General features: G+C 40.8%; 1 protein-coding gene across 4 annotated transcripts in view; it reads right to left on the reverse strand.

The window, feature by feature from the left end:
- Nucleotides 1-6,885, reverse strand: part of ZC3H8 (zinc finger CCCH-type containing 8) — a 42,030-nt gene extending 35,145 nt beyond the window's left edge. For 2 of the 4 annotated variants that reach the window (XM_070572153.1, XM_070572154.1), the window contains exons 1-2: nt 6,686-6,873; nt 2,688-2,784 (exon numbers count right to left, since the gene is read on the reverse strand). In XM_070572153.1, the coding sequence (XP_070428254.1) occupies nt 2,688-2,784; nt 6,686-6,765 (177 nt within the window). In that variant the 5' untranslated portion in view covers nt 6,766-6,873. Of the gene's footprint in view, nt 1-2,687; nt 2,785-6,685 lie in introns of all 4 variants that reach the window. The other 2 variants (XM_008520269.2, XM_070572155.1) reach the window with 2 other exon arrangements.
- Between the last annotated feature and the right edge of the window lie 11,802 nt (nt 6,886-18,687).

Consider the following 18,687-nt stretch of genomic DNA (forward strand, 5'->3'; position numbering starts at 1 on the left):
ACGTGTGGAGCAGGAGAAACAGTCTCTCATACACTGCCTCTGGGAATAAAAATCAGTAGAACCACCCAGGAATACAGTGCGACATTACAGTAAAGGTAAAGATGCTTATTGTCTTGGACTCAGCAGTTCCTCCCCTAGGTAAATGCAGAGTACATGTGCAGCAGGATACAACTGAAAGAATGCTGCAGCATTACCCATAACCTCCAAATCTGGGAATCAGACCAAGTATCTACCAACAAGAGAATCCAGTACATTCAAATAATGAAATACCATGCAGCTAAGAAAACAAACAAGTATATACCACAATATCTATGTATCTTATAAATATAATGTTGAGAAAAAGACGAACAGAACACATACAGTGCAAAAAGCAGGCAAGAAAAAACTGTATTCTTAAGGATGACAGCATTAGTAGTAAACCTGTAGAGATCAAGGAAGTGATCAGTATATAAATTAGGATGGTAGTTATCTCTAGGAGAAAACAAGGGGATATGACTGAGAAAGGAGGCATAGATAGAGGCTTTGTGGGTAATGTGCTTTCTTGACTTACAAAGTGTTTACCTGGGTGTTCTCTTTTTAATTAGCTGTGACACTATCCATTGATGTTTTATGTACTTGTAAGCAAAGAGCCTCGCCTGAAGCAAGTATACTTAGGAATCATGTAGGTGACTATCTTCTCACAGTACTGTTTCTTCAAAACTTAAAATAATCACAGAATGCTGTATCTGTCTATCTCCTGTATGGGGTTATACGTGGACTGGGGGACTTTATATTGGGGGCATGAAGGACTGGGGCCCATGTGACTAAAACAGCATAAAAAAATTTGTGGGACATCTAAACTGCAATTTCAGCGTCAACCTCAGCTCTTGTCCACAGCAGCCATACATGCCCCAAAGGGCAAAAGAAGTTACATACTTGTCTAGCTGAGAGGCCTCCTGAGGACAGGAAGATGCTGTACGTGCTGTATTTTTCTGTCCTGTATCCTTTTATAAAGCAAAGTATAAGAGTGTCATATTACAGCCTACTTGCGTCTTGTGAGAGGCACTGCCAATTCAAACCCATTCTTTTGTAATGTGTTAAATTTCACAATTAAAAAAACAGAAAGGGCCGGCCCACGAGCCAAGTGGTTAAGTTCCCGCTCCGCTTCGGTTACCCAGGGTTTCGCCAGTTGGGCTCCTGGTCGCGGACATGGCACCACTCATTAGGCCATGCTGAGGCGGTGTCCCACATGCCACAACTAGAAGGACTCACGATTAAAATATACAACTATGTACTAGGGGGATTTGGGGAGAAAAAGCAGAAAAAAAAAGATTGGCAACAGCTGTTAGCTCAGGTGCCAATCTTTAAAAAAAAAAAAAAAAAGGAAAAGTAAAAGAGGGTCTGGCCCCATGGCCAAGTGGTTAAGTTCGCGCACTGTGCTTCGGCGGCCCAGGGTTTCACCAGTTCATATCCTGGGCGCGGACATGGCACCACTCACCAATCCATGCTGAGGTGGCGTCCCACATAGCACAACTAGAAGGACCTACAACTAAAATATACAGCTATGTACTGGGGGGCTTTTGGGAGAAGCAGGAGAAAAAAAAAGGGCGAAAAAGAGACAAGAGGAGCAGATAGTGGCTTTGTCATAGATTTACTGTATCCTTCCAAAATTCTTATGTTGATGTCCTAACTCCCAGTACTTACAATGTGACTTTATTTGCAAATAGGGCCCTTGCATGTGAAATTAATTAAGATGAGGTCATTGGAGTAGGCTCTAATCCAATATGAATGGTGTCTTTATAAAAAGAGGAACTTGTTGGGCCGGCCTGGTAGCCCAGAGGTTGGGTTCACATGTTCCGCTTTGGCAGCCCAGGCTTTGCCGGTTCGGATCCTGGGTGCAGACATGGCACCACTTGGTGGGCCATGCTGTGGCGGATGTCCCACATGTTGGGGGGAGGAGAATGGGCAGGATGTGGGCTCGGGGCCAATCTTCCTCAGCAGGGGGAGGAGGATTGGCAGTGGATGTTGGCTCAGGGCTAATCTTCCTCAAAATAAAAAAAATTTTTTTTAATTTTTAAAAAAGAGGAAATTGAGACCCAGACACATGCAGACAGGGAGAACGCCACTCAAACATGAAGTTAAAGATCAAGGTGAGGCTTCTGGAAGCCAAGCCAAGGAAGACCAAAGATTGCCAGCAAACCACCAGAAGTTAGGGGAGAGGCATGGAACAGACTCTTCCTCACATCGCTCAGGAGGAACCAACCCTGCCAACACCTTGATCTTGGACTTCTAGCCTCCAGAACCATGAGACAATAAATTTCTGTTGAAGTCACCCAGTTTGTGGTACTTTGTTACAGCAGCCCTAGCAAACTAACACAAGCTTTAAACTATAAATCAGTAAAGTTAGTTAAATTAGTAAATGAAAATCCTTAAAAATTTTGATCTAATTTGAACAGGAAGAAGTTTTTGAAACAGTTTACAACCCATTTCAGAAATAGGGAAAACCAAAAAAAAGCAATGCACTAAAAACAGTTCAAGTTAAATGACAACAAAGTTCTTGAATGATAAATTTTTTCAAAAATGTAACGAGGTTTCCTTGATAAGTAACTGGGTCTCAAGTGCTGACTAAAATGAGACAATATAGGATCCCTAATAAATCTCTCACATCCATTCCTGTCTGTTTTTTCAATATGCCAACTTAATCTTACTTTTTTGGGAATTTGCTCACACTCCAGTTTTACTTCCCATTTTATTTTCTCTTCTTGTGTTTCTTCAACTTCTGTATCATCTATTTCATCATCGATTCTGTAGCAAAAATATCAAATAACACAAGAGGGTTTTTTCAACCTGAAAAGGGTTCATACCACAGCATTAAAATTCACTGCTTCGGCTTATCTTCAACTTGCCCTCAAAGAAACTCCAAATTCAAATTCTACTCCAAATACTCCAGAGAAATAAGGTACAAAATTATGATGAGCAGTAAATGTCAAAATATGTTTATAAGTAAACAGTAAAGTTGAAATTTTAGATTACATAACCTTAATGTTAAAGTATTAGCAGCTATATAAATTGCCCATTCATTCATCATTCCATTCATTAACAAATACTGAATGTCCACCAGATACCAGGCCCTGGGCCTTAAATCCTGGGATACAGCAATGAAAAAGACAGACTTTGTCCCTGCCTTCTGAGAATTTTCTATCTGCTTGAGAGAAAGAAAGAAAACAATTTCGATACAGTGTGACAAGTACACATGCATATATGAGGAACACTTAACCAAGATTTGGGGGCCAGAGGTTTGCTGAACCTAAAAGATACGTAAGAGTTAGCAAACGAGAGGAACATGAGAGAGAAGAGCATTTCAGGTAGAACACAGGATGCCTTCCAAGGTCAAGAGAGAGCCAAACTTATATGCAAGTGGGAGATGAAAAAGAAAAGTTGTTTTCAGACTCACAAGGACTGAGAAGTTGAACATGCATAGACATTGTCTGAGACAACTACTTGGATATTCCAGCAAAACTAAAAATGAACCCAAAAAGATGAAGATGGGAAATAAGACAAGTGTGTCTCAGCAAGTAGTGACTGCTGAATAAAAGCTTAAGATACAGGTTATATGCCAGATTAAGGCAAGGACCAGGCAACATGTACATTCTCAAAAGAACATGTTACAAACAGAAAGCACTGCCAGCACAAGAACGTGAACAGTGGCTTTGTGCTTCTTTCAAAGTTAGAGAGGAACTCAGGCTTCACAGCTTCATCCAATGCAGCAGTTTACCAGTGATCTGTCCCGAGGCAGAGCTTCAGAGTTACATCCTTCAGATGAGGTACCAAGTTGTGAGCCTTCTACGGAAAGCCATCATTTCAAGAGCCAATAAAATAAACACTGTGCACCTTCATCACTCTAGTTTTCAGTAATGAATCATCTTACGGAATAAGAAGCAACCTCTCCTTAGAGCAATCATGACTACAACAATAACAGCAGCAGCTAACACTTGCGTTATGCTCACACTGTGCCGGGTGCTGTTCCATGCACATTATACATATCACAACAACCCTACGACATACACACTATTGTTAAAAAGCCCATTTTACAGATGAGAAAATTGAATTATGGGAAGCTTATGTAACTTGTCACAGACAGTAAATGGTGGAACTGAGATTTGAGCCCAAGCAGGCAGTGCCAACTTCCTATTCAACATATCCACCTGAATATCTACTAGACATAATCTTAATATATCCAAAACTGAACTCTTGATCTAATCCTCCTGCTCTCTTAAACAGCAACTCCATCCTTCTAATGATACTGATCAAACACCTTGAAGTTCACCTTGACTGCTCTCTCATCTCCTCCATCTAGTCTGCAAGGAAATCTAGTTTATCTTCAACATGTCCATATTTGACCACTTCTTGCCACTAATACTATGATCCAAGTGATTCTTGCCCCTCTACATTCTACTCTCAAGACAACCAGAATGACCCTGCTAAAATGTCACTCTGCTGAAAACTCTCCAACAGCCTCTCATCTCAATCAGGGTAAAGCTAAAGTCCTTATTACAGCACCTACAAGATGCCATAATCTACATGATCTGCCTGCCCTACCCCGTTCCCAAGCCTACTTCTCTTCAAGTCCTACCACTCTTACTCCACTCCAGTTGTCCTTCTGGCTACTTTGCTCCCACCACCCAATCACCCCAACTCAGGACCTTTATATGGAACACTCTCCTCACTAGATGTCAACCTCCCTCATCTCCTTCAGGTCTCCACTCAAATGTTACTTATCAATGTTATTAGTGAGGCTTTAAGTACCTTCTTTAAAACAGCCATAGCCTCCCTACCATACCATCCTCCCTTCTTACCTCCCTACCGGGCTTTCATTTTCTCCATGGCATCTATCATCACCTAAATTACTATACATTTAGGCATTGTTTGTGCCCCAAGAATAAAAATCTCATGAGTACGGGAATTTTTATCTCTTTTGTTTATTTATTGCTACATCCCCAGGGCCTAGAATAATGTCTCATACATAGCAGAGGCTCAATAAATGAGTAGTCCCATCATAAAATTACTAGGGAAAAACCCCCAGAAACTATAAAAGACTGATTCATCTGACTGCATTTAAAACAAAAAATCTTTATGCACTAAAAATAATGCCACAGGCAAAGTCAAAAGACAAATCACAAATTGGGGGTAAAATATCTGCAGACTAGAGATTCTAAAATTTTAACGAGAAAGACCAAGGAAGAGAAAATGGGCAAAGCATAAGAACAAGACACAGTTCACAGATGCTCACCATACTTCAATACCACTCTTCACCTAACATTTGGACAAAAATCCAAAAGTGTCTTTTATGTAGTCCAGTAAAATTCTTGTGACTGTAATCTTCTGTCCAACACATTTTCAAACTGATAGCTGCTACTGTCTTCTTGATGATGATTCACTTTGCACTCAGAATTCATCTTTTATTGTATTGTAATAGTTTATTAATTGGTTCCTCTTGTTTTTCTTTGTAGATGATGATATCATCTGTGAGCAATGAGTGTTTTTGTCTCTTTTCAATATTTATAGGTCTTATTTTATTTTAGTCATTTTGCCTTAGAAGCATGGTGATGAAATCATGGATCCTGGAGTAAGACTGTCTGGGTAACTGAATCCTATTTGTGCCACTTACACTGTGTAATCTTGGCAAGTTATCCTCCCTGCGCCTCAATTTTCTCAACTGCAAAAATGAGGATAATATCTTTTCTTAAAGGTTTGGTGAAGATTAAATAACACACTTCAGGCAAAGCACGTAGTAGTGGTGGTAGCCTAAATTAAGAGTTTCAATTCAGGTATTTAAGACGGAGAGAAGTGAACAGATTTAAGTAATATCGAGCGATAAAATCAACCAGAATAACATATACCGGGGATGAGAGAAATAAAGGATGTGTGTCACGGTTACGGCTTAGGGAAATTGGGGCAAAGACCCAGGCTTAGAAGAAAAGATGGTTTTTAGCAATTCAAACTCAGAAAAAACAACAACAATGACTATCTGGCTATAAACAAACTACACTATACCTGTCGCCAAGTATGAGATCAATAAATTGGCGCCATTAGGCCTAGTTCCATTTTCAAGCTGAAGGAGATGTTAAATCCAAAACGTGTTGCTGCTTTATTATGGTCTTTACGGTCTTTTGATACAAATCAGTGGACTAAAGGCAGACTACTCACTACTTATCCTTCACCATTTAATGAACTCAGGGTTTCGTCTTTTCTACATTAAAGTGCCCAGCACGTGTCAGCGAGAAATGACAAGTGATCTATGCCCTCTAGGAGCGTAGCGTCTGGTGGAAGGAAGCACAGGTGCTATGGGAACACGGAGGCGGACCCTACCCAGGCGCAGAGGGGCCGCAGCGCGAGGACAGGCGGCATCCTGGAGCCTCCCTCGCCTCGCCCCGATCGCTGCCTGGACCCCGCCGCTCCTCTCGCCCAGGCTCCGGGGACCTCCGGCCGCGGCGGCCCCCGAACTGCACGCCAACTGCGGCTCCTATCCCCCCAACCCCGAAGGACCTCTCCATGTCCGACTGTCGCGCTGGCCCTGACGGCCCCACGCGCTCCCCGAGGGACCTCGCGGCGTGGCCCAGACGTGGCCCGGCGGGCTCCAGACGGAACCAAGACGCGGAACCCAGCTGGGGCCCCTGCGACCAAGGCATGAAAAGACGGGGATCACCTTTCGTCAGAGTCCGTGGCCAGTTTTCCGCCGAGGGCCGGGTTGGGGGGGTTGGAGAAAAGATTCTCAAAATCCATCATCCTCTGGAGAACCGGACAGCTACAGGGTAACCACCACAGCGTGAGGAGGAGGGACCCAGCGCCGCGCACAGGGCCGCGGGCAGCTCCGCGCACGCGCCCCCCGCCCCGCGCACGCCCCGCCCCCTGCCCCTCTCTGCGCACGCCCGCTCTCTCCGGGTCCTCCGGAGCTCTGCGCAGGCGCCGCTGTAATTGCTTTCTTTGCGACGGGGTTTTTGATCAATTGTTTCAAATATTTGGTAGAGTTTTCAGGCTTAGTTCTTCGAATTATCCTTTCTTTCAATTCGGTGAAAACTGTTCGATCGAAATCACAATGCTTCTAAGGAATGGTAGCAGTAGCTAACATTGATTTGAGCACTGACTATGACAGGCCTCGTTTTACATTTTAGCTCACCTGATCCGCCTCATACTGGCCCTGGAAGGTTTGTGCTAGTCCCTTCCACGTTTGTCAGATGAGTAAACAAAGGTGTGAGCAGGCCGTGTGACTTGTAGAGTCTCTACAATCTAACGAGCTTCAAATAAACACGTAACTTTAAGGCAGAAAGTCCATTAAAAAGTACCACGGGCTAAGAGGATTCGAAAAGAAAAAAGCACATTGGTTAGGAAGGGTTCTTGAAAGGGGTATGTTTGAGCTCGATCTTGACGTAATTTCCCTAAGAAGAGATGGAGTTAGGGGTAAATGGACATCCCAAGTGGAGAGAATTGTATCAAGGCGGGAAAATAGAGTACACATTTGGAAAACAGGGAACTGTTCAGTTTTGCTTAATATAATGCTAGTATAGAGGAATAACAGGGAGGAAGGCTCAGACGGTGGGTTAGGCCAATGACTGAGAACTTGACTTGCTTCTATAAATGAGGGACAGTTAGATTCCTGGCATGAATCAGGGTCCAAGTCGCAGACAAGTGAAAGGAAGTTCTTGATTTTTTTTTTTTTAATGAAAATATAATGATGAGTTTGTAGATTCCACCATATCCAGAGCCACCTTTTGGCAACCAGCAGGGGGAACCCACTGTGAAGGGAAGTTCTTTGAAGCCAGACACCTTCCTGAGGGAAGTTGTGCTCTCCCCTGTTGTTTATATTATAGGCGATCACCTTCTTTTGTATGTGAATCATTACTAAAAACTGAGAGGAAAATTGAATTAAGGTAGTACCCCTTCTTTGAAGGAAAGTATTATATTACAGAACTCAAATTATTGAGTTTTCATATAAAATATCCAGCATACAGCAAAAGGAAATTGTCCAGGCCACAATAGGAAATTAAATTGATGGGTAAAAAAACAGCCAACAAGAAAAATTGACCTGCAAAGGCATCAGACACTACCATTTTCAGATAAAGACTATAAAAGGCTACATATGGTTGTGGTAGATTGATTCCAAAAATAGTCCCAATTCTCCACCCTTCCCTATATGCAAATCCTTCAAAACATGACTTTGAGGCTCCTCCCACCAAGAGGTGGAGTCTGTTTCACCTCCTCTTTAATCTGAGTTGAATTTGTGACCTGCTTCACTTAACAGAATGCAGCAGAAATAGCCTGAGGATTCCAAGCATAGGCCCCAAGAGGCTCTGTATGTGTCTGCTCTCTTTCTTGACCTTCTGCTTCCTCCAGGACAAGCCCAGGCTACCTTGCTGAAGATAAGTGAGAGACATGTGGAGGATAAGACAAGTGGAGGAGAGCAAAAACATCCAGTCAACAGCCAGCAAGATCCTAAAGGCAGAGCCACCTAGCCAACACACAGCTGACCACAGACACATGATGGAGCCCAGTGGAAAACTGAAGAACCTCCCAGATTATCCCAGTCCAAACTGCTGACTCACAGCATTGTGGGCTGGATAAATGGTTATTGTTTTAAGCCACTAAGTATTAAAGTAGTTTATGGTACAGCTATATCTAGCTGATAAAAAGGGAACTGTAAAAAGTGACATAGAGGAATTGAAAAAAAAACCAAGCACACCTTCTAGAAATAAAAAAATATGATACTGAAAATGAAAACCCAATGGATGGTGTGGTAGTTTTAAAATATGTTCAAAAATCCTTTAACATGTCTCCCTTCAAACGGGGGAGTCTTATTTATTCCCTTCTTCTTAAATGTGGACTGGACTTAGTGGTTCACTTCTAACAAATACAATGTGGCTAAAGTAATGGTGCCTGATTTCTGAGGCCAGGTCATAAAAGGCTTTGCAGTTTCTGCCTTATTCCCACACTATGAGATGCTCATGCAGCCTGAGGAGAGCCAGATGTGAGTGAGCCACCTTGGAAGCAGATCTTTCAGTGCTAGTCAATCCAGAAGACATCTTGACTGCAACCTCATGAGAGACTCTGTGTGAGAACCACCCAGCTAAGTAGCTCCTGGATTCCTGACCCACAGAGAATATAAGAAGATAAATGTTTATGCTGTAAACCACAAAGTCTTGGGATAATTTGCTATGCAAAGTGATGTCCTTATCATTATAAAGCAGCTGGCTTAAACATAGAATTATCATAGGACCCAGCAATTCTACTCCCAGGTATATACCCAAAAGAATTGAAAACAAGGACTCAAACAGATATTTGCACACTTGTGTTCATTGCAGAATTATTCACAAGAGCCAAAACATGGAAACAATTCAAGTGTCCATCAACCGATAAATGAATAAACAAAATGTGATATATACATACGATGGACTATTATTCAGCTATAAAGAGGAATGCAGTTCTGACACATTCTACAACATGATGAACCTTGAAAACAGTACACTAAGTGAAATAAGCCAGATTCAAAAGAACAAATGCTGTATAATTCCACTTTATGAGATACCTAGAATGGGCAAATTCATAGAGACAGATAATAGATTAAAGGTTATTGGGGGCTAGGGGAGGGGGAATGGGGAGTTATTGCTTGATGATTACAGAGTTTCTGTTGGGGTGATGAAAAAGTTTGGAAACGGACAGTGATAGTTGCACGACAATGTGAATGTAATTAATGCCACTGAATTGTAACTTAAAAATGGTTAAAATGGCAAATTTTATGTCATATATATTTTACCACAATACAAGAAAGCAACTGGCATGATAAAATGGTGGAAAGGCCTCTTGAGGACTCAGTTACAGTATTAGTTAGTGCAAAGTACATACTTTGTGGACATATGCTGCAAATCAACAATCAATATATAGTGCTGATTCTCCTAATGCCAGGATTCGTGGGTCTGGGAATCAAGCCATGGAAATGGGAATAAATCTTCTCTTTATCCCTAGTGATGCCCTAGCAAAATTTTTCTTCCCATCCTCACAATTTTGGACTCTGCTTATCAAGAGCAGAGTTTTTCAACCTCAGTATTACTAACACATTGGACTGGGTAATTCTTTGTTGTGGGGGACAGTCTTGTGCATCTTGGGATGTTTAGCAGCATCCATGCCTCTCCCCACTAGATGCCAGTAGCACTCCTTCCTCAGTTGTGAAACCAAAAATATCTCCAGACATTGCCAAATATCCTCTGGGAGGCAAAATCATCCCCAGTTGAGAACCACTGGTCTAGAGTTATTAATTTCAAAAGTAGAAATGCTGCCATCAAGGGACAGGACATTAAACTTGAAGTTGAGACTGGCATTTGGCCACTTACGGCTCCTCAGGCCAATGAATCATCAGATAAAGAAGGGGCTTATTATACTGGCTGGGGTGAATAATCCTAACTATCAAGTTATCCTGGCTACACATGGGGATAAGGAAAAATATGTCTAGAATGCAGGAAATTTCCTGCAGGGATTCTAAGTAATCCTATGTCCTGTGATTAAAGTCAATAGAAAACAACAACCCCACAAGCAGCACTGCTGATGGCCCAAATCCTTCGGAAATGAAGGCTTGAGTTATCTACCAAGAAGGAGCTAAGACCAGCTGAGGGCAAAGTGAACATGGCAAAGCATAGAGGCAGATGGTAGTTATAAACCAATTACAGCCACATGGCCAGCAGCAAAAATGATTGTGATAGTTATGACTATTTCATCCTTAATTTGATATAAATATATATGTGTACACATATGTGCATGTGAAGTATATAGACAAATATAAATAATAATAATCTTCTCCCTCCCATTCCCCTAGCATCTAATGCATATGTTAATAGTAATTAACTTTACATCTTATTACGTAAGTTATCAGATATGAAAGTAGGAGTGTGACTGAGCTAAAAGAAAAATTAGAAGAAGAATGAACATTACCCAAAGATGGAAAAGAGATTTTTAATCCTTTTCTAGAGTAAAAGGTTAGCATGTTTTTGGTTGAATGTGGGGTAGTTGCATCATGATAGGCAGAGGCATGACTTTGCTATTGTCTTTTTTTCTGGTATGAATTAAAGTATGAGTTAAAGGTGTACCTATGGGTGCATCATTGAAAAGTATATACTTGGTGGATTCATAATGTGCCATCTTGGTTAGCAGCCTGCACTATGTTTTCTAGGATTCCTATTCCTGCATGTTTCAGTTAGGGTGAGCTCTAAGAGAGATTTTCAACAATTTGGAAGGCAGAAGTGAAGAGCAGCCATATTGTTTTTATATGCAGGAGGTCAGTGAAGAGGCAACAAATGCTGTTGCAACTCATGCATGTTGCCATTTATCTGCTAGTTCACCTTGTTGATATGGGGCAACACCCAGACCTTCAGCTGACACACCTTCCCCCAGATCTTCCTTCAGCTTCTCCAAATTCTAGGCAAGGTATATGTTTAGCTCCAAGATAAAGGGCACAAGATTCTCCTGCAGAACACCCACATCATAAAAGTTGGATATAGTGAGAGACTACTGCAGATTCTAGTTTGTCTTTAGGGATCCCAGTTTATTTTCACTCTCCTTCACTTTATATCCAACTTCCCTTCCTGAATACTTGCCTTGCAGATCTTAAGCTTCAGCCTCAGGCAAGAGCTTTACAGAGACTATTTTAAACAGCTCCCACAATTGCATAAGTCCAAGTCCCTGTAGATCTATCTCCTAGTGATTCTGCTTCTCTGATTGAATCTTCATTAATAATTTGGCTTTTCATAGAAAACTAGACGGGGTTGAAGAAAAAATTAGTAAACTGGAAGACAAGTCAAAAGAAATTATCCAGAATACATTGTAAAGAAACCTCCCCTTAAAAAAGTGAATCTACAAAGGAGAATACTATGTTAGAAACACAAATGATAGGTCAAAATGTCTAGTATATAATTAATTGTAAACATGAGAAGAGAAGAGAAAGAGAACAAGGTGGAGAAAATGTTTGAAGAGAAAAAGCTAAGACTTTTTCAGAACTGATGAAACACACCAATCCACAGATCAAGACCCTCAACAAATACCAAGCAAGATAATTAAAAGAAATTCACACCTAGATACATCATAGTGAAACTGCAGAAAAGCAGAGAAGAATATTAAAGCAGCCACAGAAAATATTTAAATGTGTCAAAAAATTAGATGGATTGATGGATGGATAGAGGGAAGAATCGATAACTGGTAGAGCACCAAATCAAGTAGAGTAAAATGTTAACAAAGTAACAAGAAATAGAGAAAACTGTGAGGAACCTCTGGGGATCCAAGAGTGATGGTGGAGTTTGTGGGACTAGGTGTTATTTTGAAATCATGTCCATGGGTTGGTGTCTTAGGCCTGGAACAGGAGGCACCTTGGAAGGGTTATGGGAAGAGAAAATAAAAAATAAGCTGTTCTACTGTGTTCTTGCTTCCTCCACCATTGCCTTAGACAAAGAGTAACTGCACCCACACTTGGCACAGGGGTCCTCCACATTAAAATCAGGGTAACACAGTGCCTTGAGCTTGTGAGATGCTGAGAAAACAATTTTTAAAAAGGCCAGTCAGGTAAAAACTAAAAGAAAGCTTCTGTAGCTATATAAATACAAAAAATGAAAAAAAAAAAAGAGATTTAGGACAAACAGCATAATTAGAAATAGAGAAAGTTACTAAATAATTCACTAAGAAGATAAACCAACTTTAAACATTTATGCACCTAATAAACATCTTTATAATATATAAAGTGAAATGTGAAACAACTATAGAAAAATTGATAAATCCAACATCATAGTGAGGGATTTCAATATACTTTACTTGATTGTTTTATCAAGCAGGCAGAGAAAAATCAGCAAGGATACAGAAGATAAGAACTTTGAAATAAATAGGCTTAACCTAATGGACAACCGCAAAGTTCTGCATTCAACAAGAGAATTTATGTTTTCTTATGCACACATGAAATATCTACAAAAATTAATCATGTACATAAAGCATCAGCAAATTTTAAAGAATAGGCATTATACAGACCATGATCTATGACCACATGATAGTTAAGCTAGAAGGTAAAAATGCTTCTAAGTAACTAAGGGGTTAAAGTATACAGAAAATTGTAAAATAACTGAAAATGAAAATACCACATATTGAAACTTACGGGATTCAATTCAAGCAGTTCTTCAAAGAGAGATTGATAGCATTAAAAACTTATAATAGTGAGGCTGGCCTGGTGGTGCAGCGGTTAAATTTGCACATTCCGTTTCGGCGGCCCGGGGTTCACCAGTTCGGATCCTGGCTGAGGACACAGTACCACTTGGCAAGCCGTGCTGTGGCAGGCATCCCACATAGAAAGTAGAGGAAGATGGGCATGGATGTTGGCTCAGGGCCAGTCGTACTCAGCAAAAAGAGGAGGATTGGCCACAGATGTTAGCTCAGGGCTAATCTTCCTCAAAAAACAAAAACAAAATCTAAACAAAAAAAACTTAGAAAAACATGCATCAAAATTAATGAGCGAAGAATTCAGAAAAGAAAAAATAACCCCCCAAAAGGCAGGAGACATAATAAAAATAAGAGTTAAAATTAATGAAACAGAGACAATAAAAAATAAATGCAGGAAATAATAACATACAGAAATATAGAAAATAATAACAAACACAATAAATCTAAAGGTGAACTCTTAAAAAAAGAAATCAGGACCAGCCCCATGTCCTAGTGGTTAAGTTTGGTGCTCTCAGCTTCAGTGGCCTGGGTTTGCAGGTTTGGATCACGGGCCTGGACCTATGCCACTTGTCAGCCATGCTGTGGTGGGGACCCATATATAAAGTAGAGGAAGATTGGCACAGATGTTAGTTCAGGGCTAGTCTTCCTCAGCAAAAAACAAAACAAAACAAAACAAAAAACCAACTAACAAAACAGACAATCCCCTGATGATATTGATCAACACTACAACGAAAAAGGGACATAACTACAAATTAATAGAGGTTAAAAGACTAATAGTACAATACCATTAACAATTATATTTGAAACCTTTGCTGGCATGGGCAAATTCCTAGAAAATTTAGATAAAATGTATAAATCCACAGATAATATATAATTCCCAGAACTGACTGAAGAAAAAATAAAAGGCTTGAATAGTGCTATAAGAAATTGAAGCAGTGGTTTGAAAAGTTTCCCACAGAGAAAATGCCATGTTCAGATAGTTTTGTAGGCAAATTCTTCTAAACTTTCAAGGAACAGAAAATTCTAGCTTTATACAGACTCTTTCAAGGGATTTAAAAAAACATGGAATACTCCCCAATTCATTCCACAAAGTCAACATAACCCTGATAATAAATCCAGGCAAAAATATTAAAAGAATGGAAAATTACAGATTATCCATCCATCTATCTATCTACATCTATATCTAGGTAGGAAGGTAGCTCGCTAGCTAGAGATATGTATGTTTATATGTATCTATTTCTCAGCTCTGCCCTGAGACAGAATCTAGAAGCAGTGACACTGCATTAGCACGAGCACATCTAGCACCAGATCTTTGAAGAAATGCCTGCTTCCAAGGCAGAAGATGGTAAAGGATAACATGAGCCTGTAGCATCTTACTGCACCAGGAAGTAATCAAAGAAAAACAGGGACATGTCAAAGGACACAGGAGCCAGCCTAAAGGGGCTCCCAGCTGGCCAAACCTGGACAATTTGAGCATCAAAATAAATAGAGATAGTGATGAATTATAATCCGTAGAATAAAGAATCCATGAGTACATACATACACAGAGAAGGAAAACCTTTCCTTACATTTTCAAACGAGGTATAAGTGTTAGAGAAGTGTAGGAGAAAGATATTTTATCCCTGATAAAAAAGAAATCGACTCAGCTGGCATTGCCTTTTCATCTTCCCCTTGTTGTTGCTTAGAGCTTGGAAAGGATGCTTGGAGGTGAAGCAGCATTTTATCAGCTATAGAATGAAAGCTTCAGGCTACGGATGGCAGAGCAAGATGCTAGAAGCAGGCTGTGTTTTTAATGACTTCTGTGAGCAATTGTATCAGTCTTGGACTCCTACCCCCCAGATATCTTGTTGTTAGAGAAAATTAAAACCTGTATTTAGCTAAGCCATGTAGTTGGGTTCATTATTCGAAGTCAAGTTCAATTTTAACTAAGCATGCTTAACTGAAATTAGCATTTTGATAAATGCAAGCTTCACAAATACAAATTATTAGACTCTAAGCTCCATAAGGAAAACTATCCCAAGTTTTATATGAACAAACCTATGCTCAGAAAATAGCACAATATCTCGAACATAGTGACATGATCAGTAAATCCTTGCTGAATAAACAAATGAATGTATCAAGGCTTCCAACTTAAAGGGGATAGGGATGAGGGGAGTATAGATAGCTCAGCACATATCTCTCTTCGTACTGAAAAAAACCCACCTTTCTACTGCAGATGTACACAAGTGATATCCTAAAATAAAGACTATTGTATTTTTTGTATCAGAAAATGCTTTCACAACAGCTGAGAGCTGCCTCTGAGTTCATTATTTTTGGGGGAGAATAATAAAGTATTTAAGCAACAGGGTTAAGGAAGTGCTGATACGACACAACTGACCTCTAAATTCTGCCTTTGAGACAGCTACCTAAAGTGTACTATGGACCAATCCTGACCTTTTCCATCTAAGGTCACCAGGGAGCAAGAATAGAGAAAGGGCCACTGCGATCTTTCCTGAAGATGAAGACTACCAACTGTGCCAGTATCTTTATCTTGTTAGGAGGCAACTTTTTGAAAGTACTTTTGCAAAGAATAGACTAATATCCAGATCCAGAAGCTTTCCAATGAATGTGAATAAAGCAGGTATTCATTTGTAATCTCAAAGTGTACTGTATATGGATTTTTTTTTCCCAAATTAAATACAACTCTAAGTCCCTATCCTGGGAGACAGGCAGAAAACACAGTTGTGATAGGAGCTCCCTCCCCCTGCATAGGGCCCAAGAGCATTTAGGAAGTTTACAAGCTACCAGGAAGGGTAGGAAAAGGCCTGGAATCCTCCATCTAGGATGATCAACAAGGAGACCCTTTTTGTCCAAGGCTGACAGGTCTCTTTGAAAGTCTAATGGTATGCTCCTCCTGGGTCACATTAGGCCTCTGAAATTTTTGCCATAATTGGGAATCCTGGTATGCCAGGGCTTAATCATACTGGTTTGGGACAAAACAAGGAAAATGAAATGAATTTTTCTTAAAACTACATATATTCAATTAAAAAGAATTGGCTTTATGATACGCATACCCTTTCTACTTTCTTGGTGTTAAAATGTCCTTTCTTCTATGAAATAACCATGATATGGTTATTAAATGTCCTTATTTGGCAAAATAAAATGTTGGCACCTTTATATTGGTTACTATTTTTGTGTGCATGGGTGGGTGGGGATTGTCAAAGATAAACAAAGCCAGATATTAAATCAGTGAAAAGAGATTTTATTCAGTAACTACTGGCTGAGGGGAAAGAGCAGAGCTCTACTCCGGTTTGTGCAGAGGTAACCCGGTGCTTTAAAGGTTGAATGAGGGAGAAGGCGGCCTCATCCCACCGCCGCAAGTGCAAAATGGCAAAGGGCTGGGCAGTGTAAAGCGATTAGGTCCGCTGTGTCTGCTTAGTGGCAGTTAGTAAATTAGGATTCTACCCTCCCACGGAGACTGGGCGACAGACACCTATCCTTCCTGATGATTACATCTCAGAGCAAGGAATGGCTTTCAGGTCTTCAGGAAAGACACTCCTGAGTTGTAGGGGATACACGTACATCTCAAAGAGACAGAGGAAGGATTCACAGTTGTAAGCCCTTTTTAGTAAATGCTCTAAGAATGGGAGGTCTGGGGCCTCTGTCAGGTGTTGGCTAGGACTGCCAGTAATTCTCCTGGCAGCCCTTGAGCATTTTCAGGCAAGTATTTTAATGAGGGGCTGGGGTCATCCTAGGGACACAGCCTAATGCTGCTAGAAGTCACGCTAAAGCATGGACATCTTTTAGTGCAGAGGTTTAGGTAGAGCTGTTCTGTGCTGAGAGTTTTGCAGTTCTTAGGGTCCATATTTCATTGTCAAGTAAAATCTATTAGGTTGAAAACTAATGATCTAGTCTAATCTCAGTGGTGGATGCACTCCTTCTTAACAGGGGCAATTAAAACAAGTTGAGAAATGCTGGGCTTAGCCTTTAACTTAAAAAAATATTTTGTCTAACAGATCTCTGAGCATGTCTAGAAGCACTGCCTCCTGCCCTGCATGCCAGCCACAGGCTCACTCGCTTTGTTATGGAAGGAAAAGGACGAGGGCCTAACGCCACATTTTAGCTGGTAAACTTCTTATAAGTGGTGCATACCCAGGGTTAGGAAAGGAGGCTTTTTGTCCAGGGAGAATTGCATTGTCCCACACTGTAACAAACCAAAGACCTTGAAGAAGGTTTGAAAGAGATCCTAAGGCCTCCAGATATAGGTGACAGGGAAAACTGAAATGCAAAGAAAGGAGGACAACTGCTTACCTCAAATGCCTTTGGAAACTCAAAGAAATGGGCTATCCAAATCAGCTACTAACACCTATATTAAGCAAAATGGTTACAGTAGAGACAAAGCCATGAGATGCTAATGTAACTCTAAATGCTAGTTACCGTTACTCCAGACAAAATAGATCTGTTTTTTGAAAGTTTCCTAGAAACATATTATGTCCAAATGTTGCCAGTGCTGGCAGAATGACCTGTTTACGTACAGGTCCTGTCAATGGCTGCATTCAATTTAAAAAAAGAAAAAGAAAAAGAGAAAGTGCGATTTTTCAACGTACATATCCAAGACTTTTTATTTTTAATCTACTCATTGCAGTTGCTTCTAAATGCACTGCATTTATGCATTAGCAAAACGCATTCACTAAGCAAAGACAGGAAATCAGACGTTTGGGAGAATTAATTACTATGTCCAGCATTTTAATAAAAAATATTCCTTCAAAACGAAGTAATATACTAGAGGCCACAACATTGACCAGCCATTAAAAATTTCTAAAGGTCACGCTCATAAACGTAAAGAAATGTAATGCCTAGCTTTTATTTATAAAACACTTGTATATATTTTTCATGTAAAATGCTAAATATTTTCACGAAATAATTTAAAGCTTATATAATTCTCTCAATAGCTATTTTTCTTTTATTATTAGTAATCGGGTAGGTAAATTTAGCATTAAATCAGAAGTTACATGTCAGCTATTTCACTCAAAAGGCGATTCTGAGCACTAAACATCACAAAAAGAGAACCGCTGCAACCTTGAATGAGAAAGTACATTTCCCCATTATTTAAACAACGACGGTTTTTTTTAAAACATAGAAGGCTCAAGAACCGCGTGTTCTTTATTGCCCCATCTCTGGTAATGGCTTTGCGGGACCGTCAGCTAGGGTGCATGTGGAACTACTCAGCCTTCGGGCGGCAGCGCCTCGCAGGGACCGCGGACCAGGTGGGCGGACGGCCCGGGTCGCGCGGGCCACCTCCCCCGCCTCGAACCACCCCAAGCGCCGCCCGTCCCCGCCATCAGGCTGCCGCCTCCGCCGCTTCACAGAGAAGGCTGGAGGCCCGCCCCTGAAGGTGATTGACGTGCCGTGTCCTCCAATAGCCAACGCGCTCGGCCGCGGCGGGCTGGGCAAGGGCCGGGGCTCGCGGAGGAATCTCTTCTGCCCTTT

The sequence above is a fragment of the Equus przewalskii genome, chromosome 14 (genome assembly GCF_037783145.1).
Source record: "Equus przewalskii isolate Varuska chromosome 14, EquPr2, whole genome shotgun sequence".
Taxonomy (NCBI): domain Eukaryota; kingdom Metazoa; phylum Chordata; class Mammalia; order Perissodactyla; family Equidae; genus Equus; species Equus przewalskii.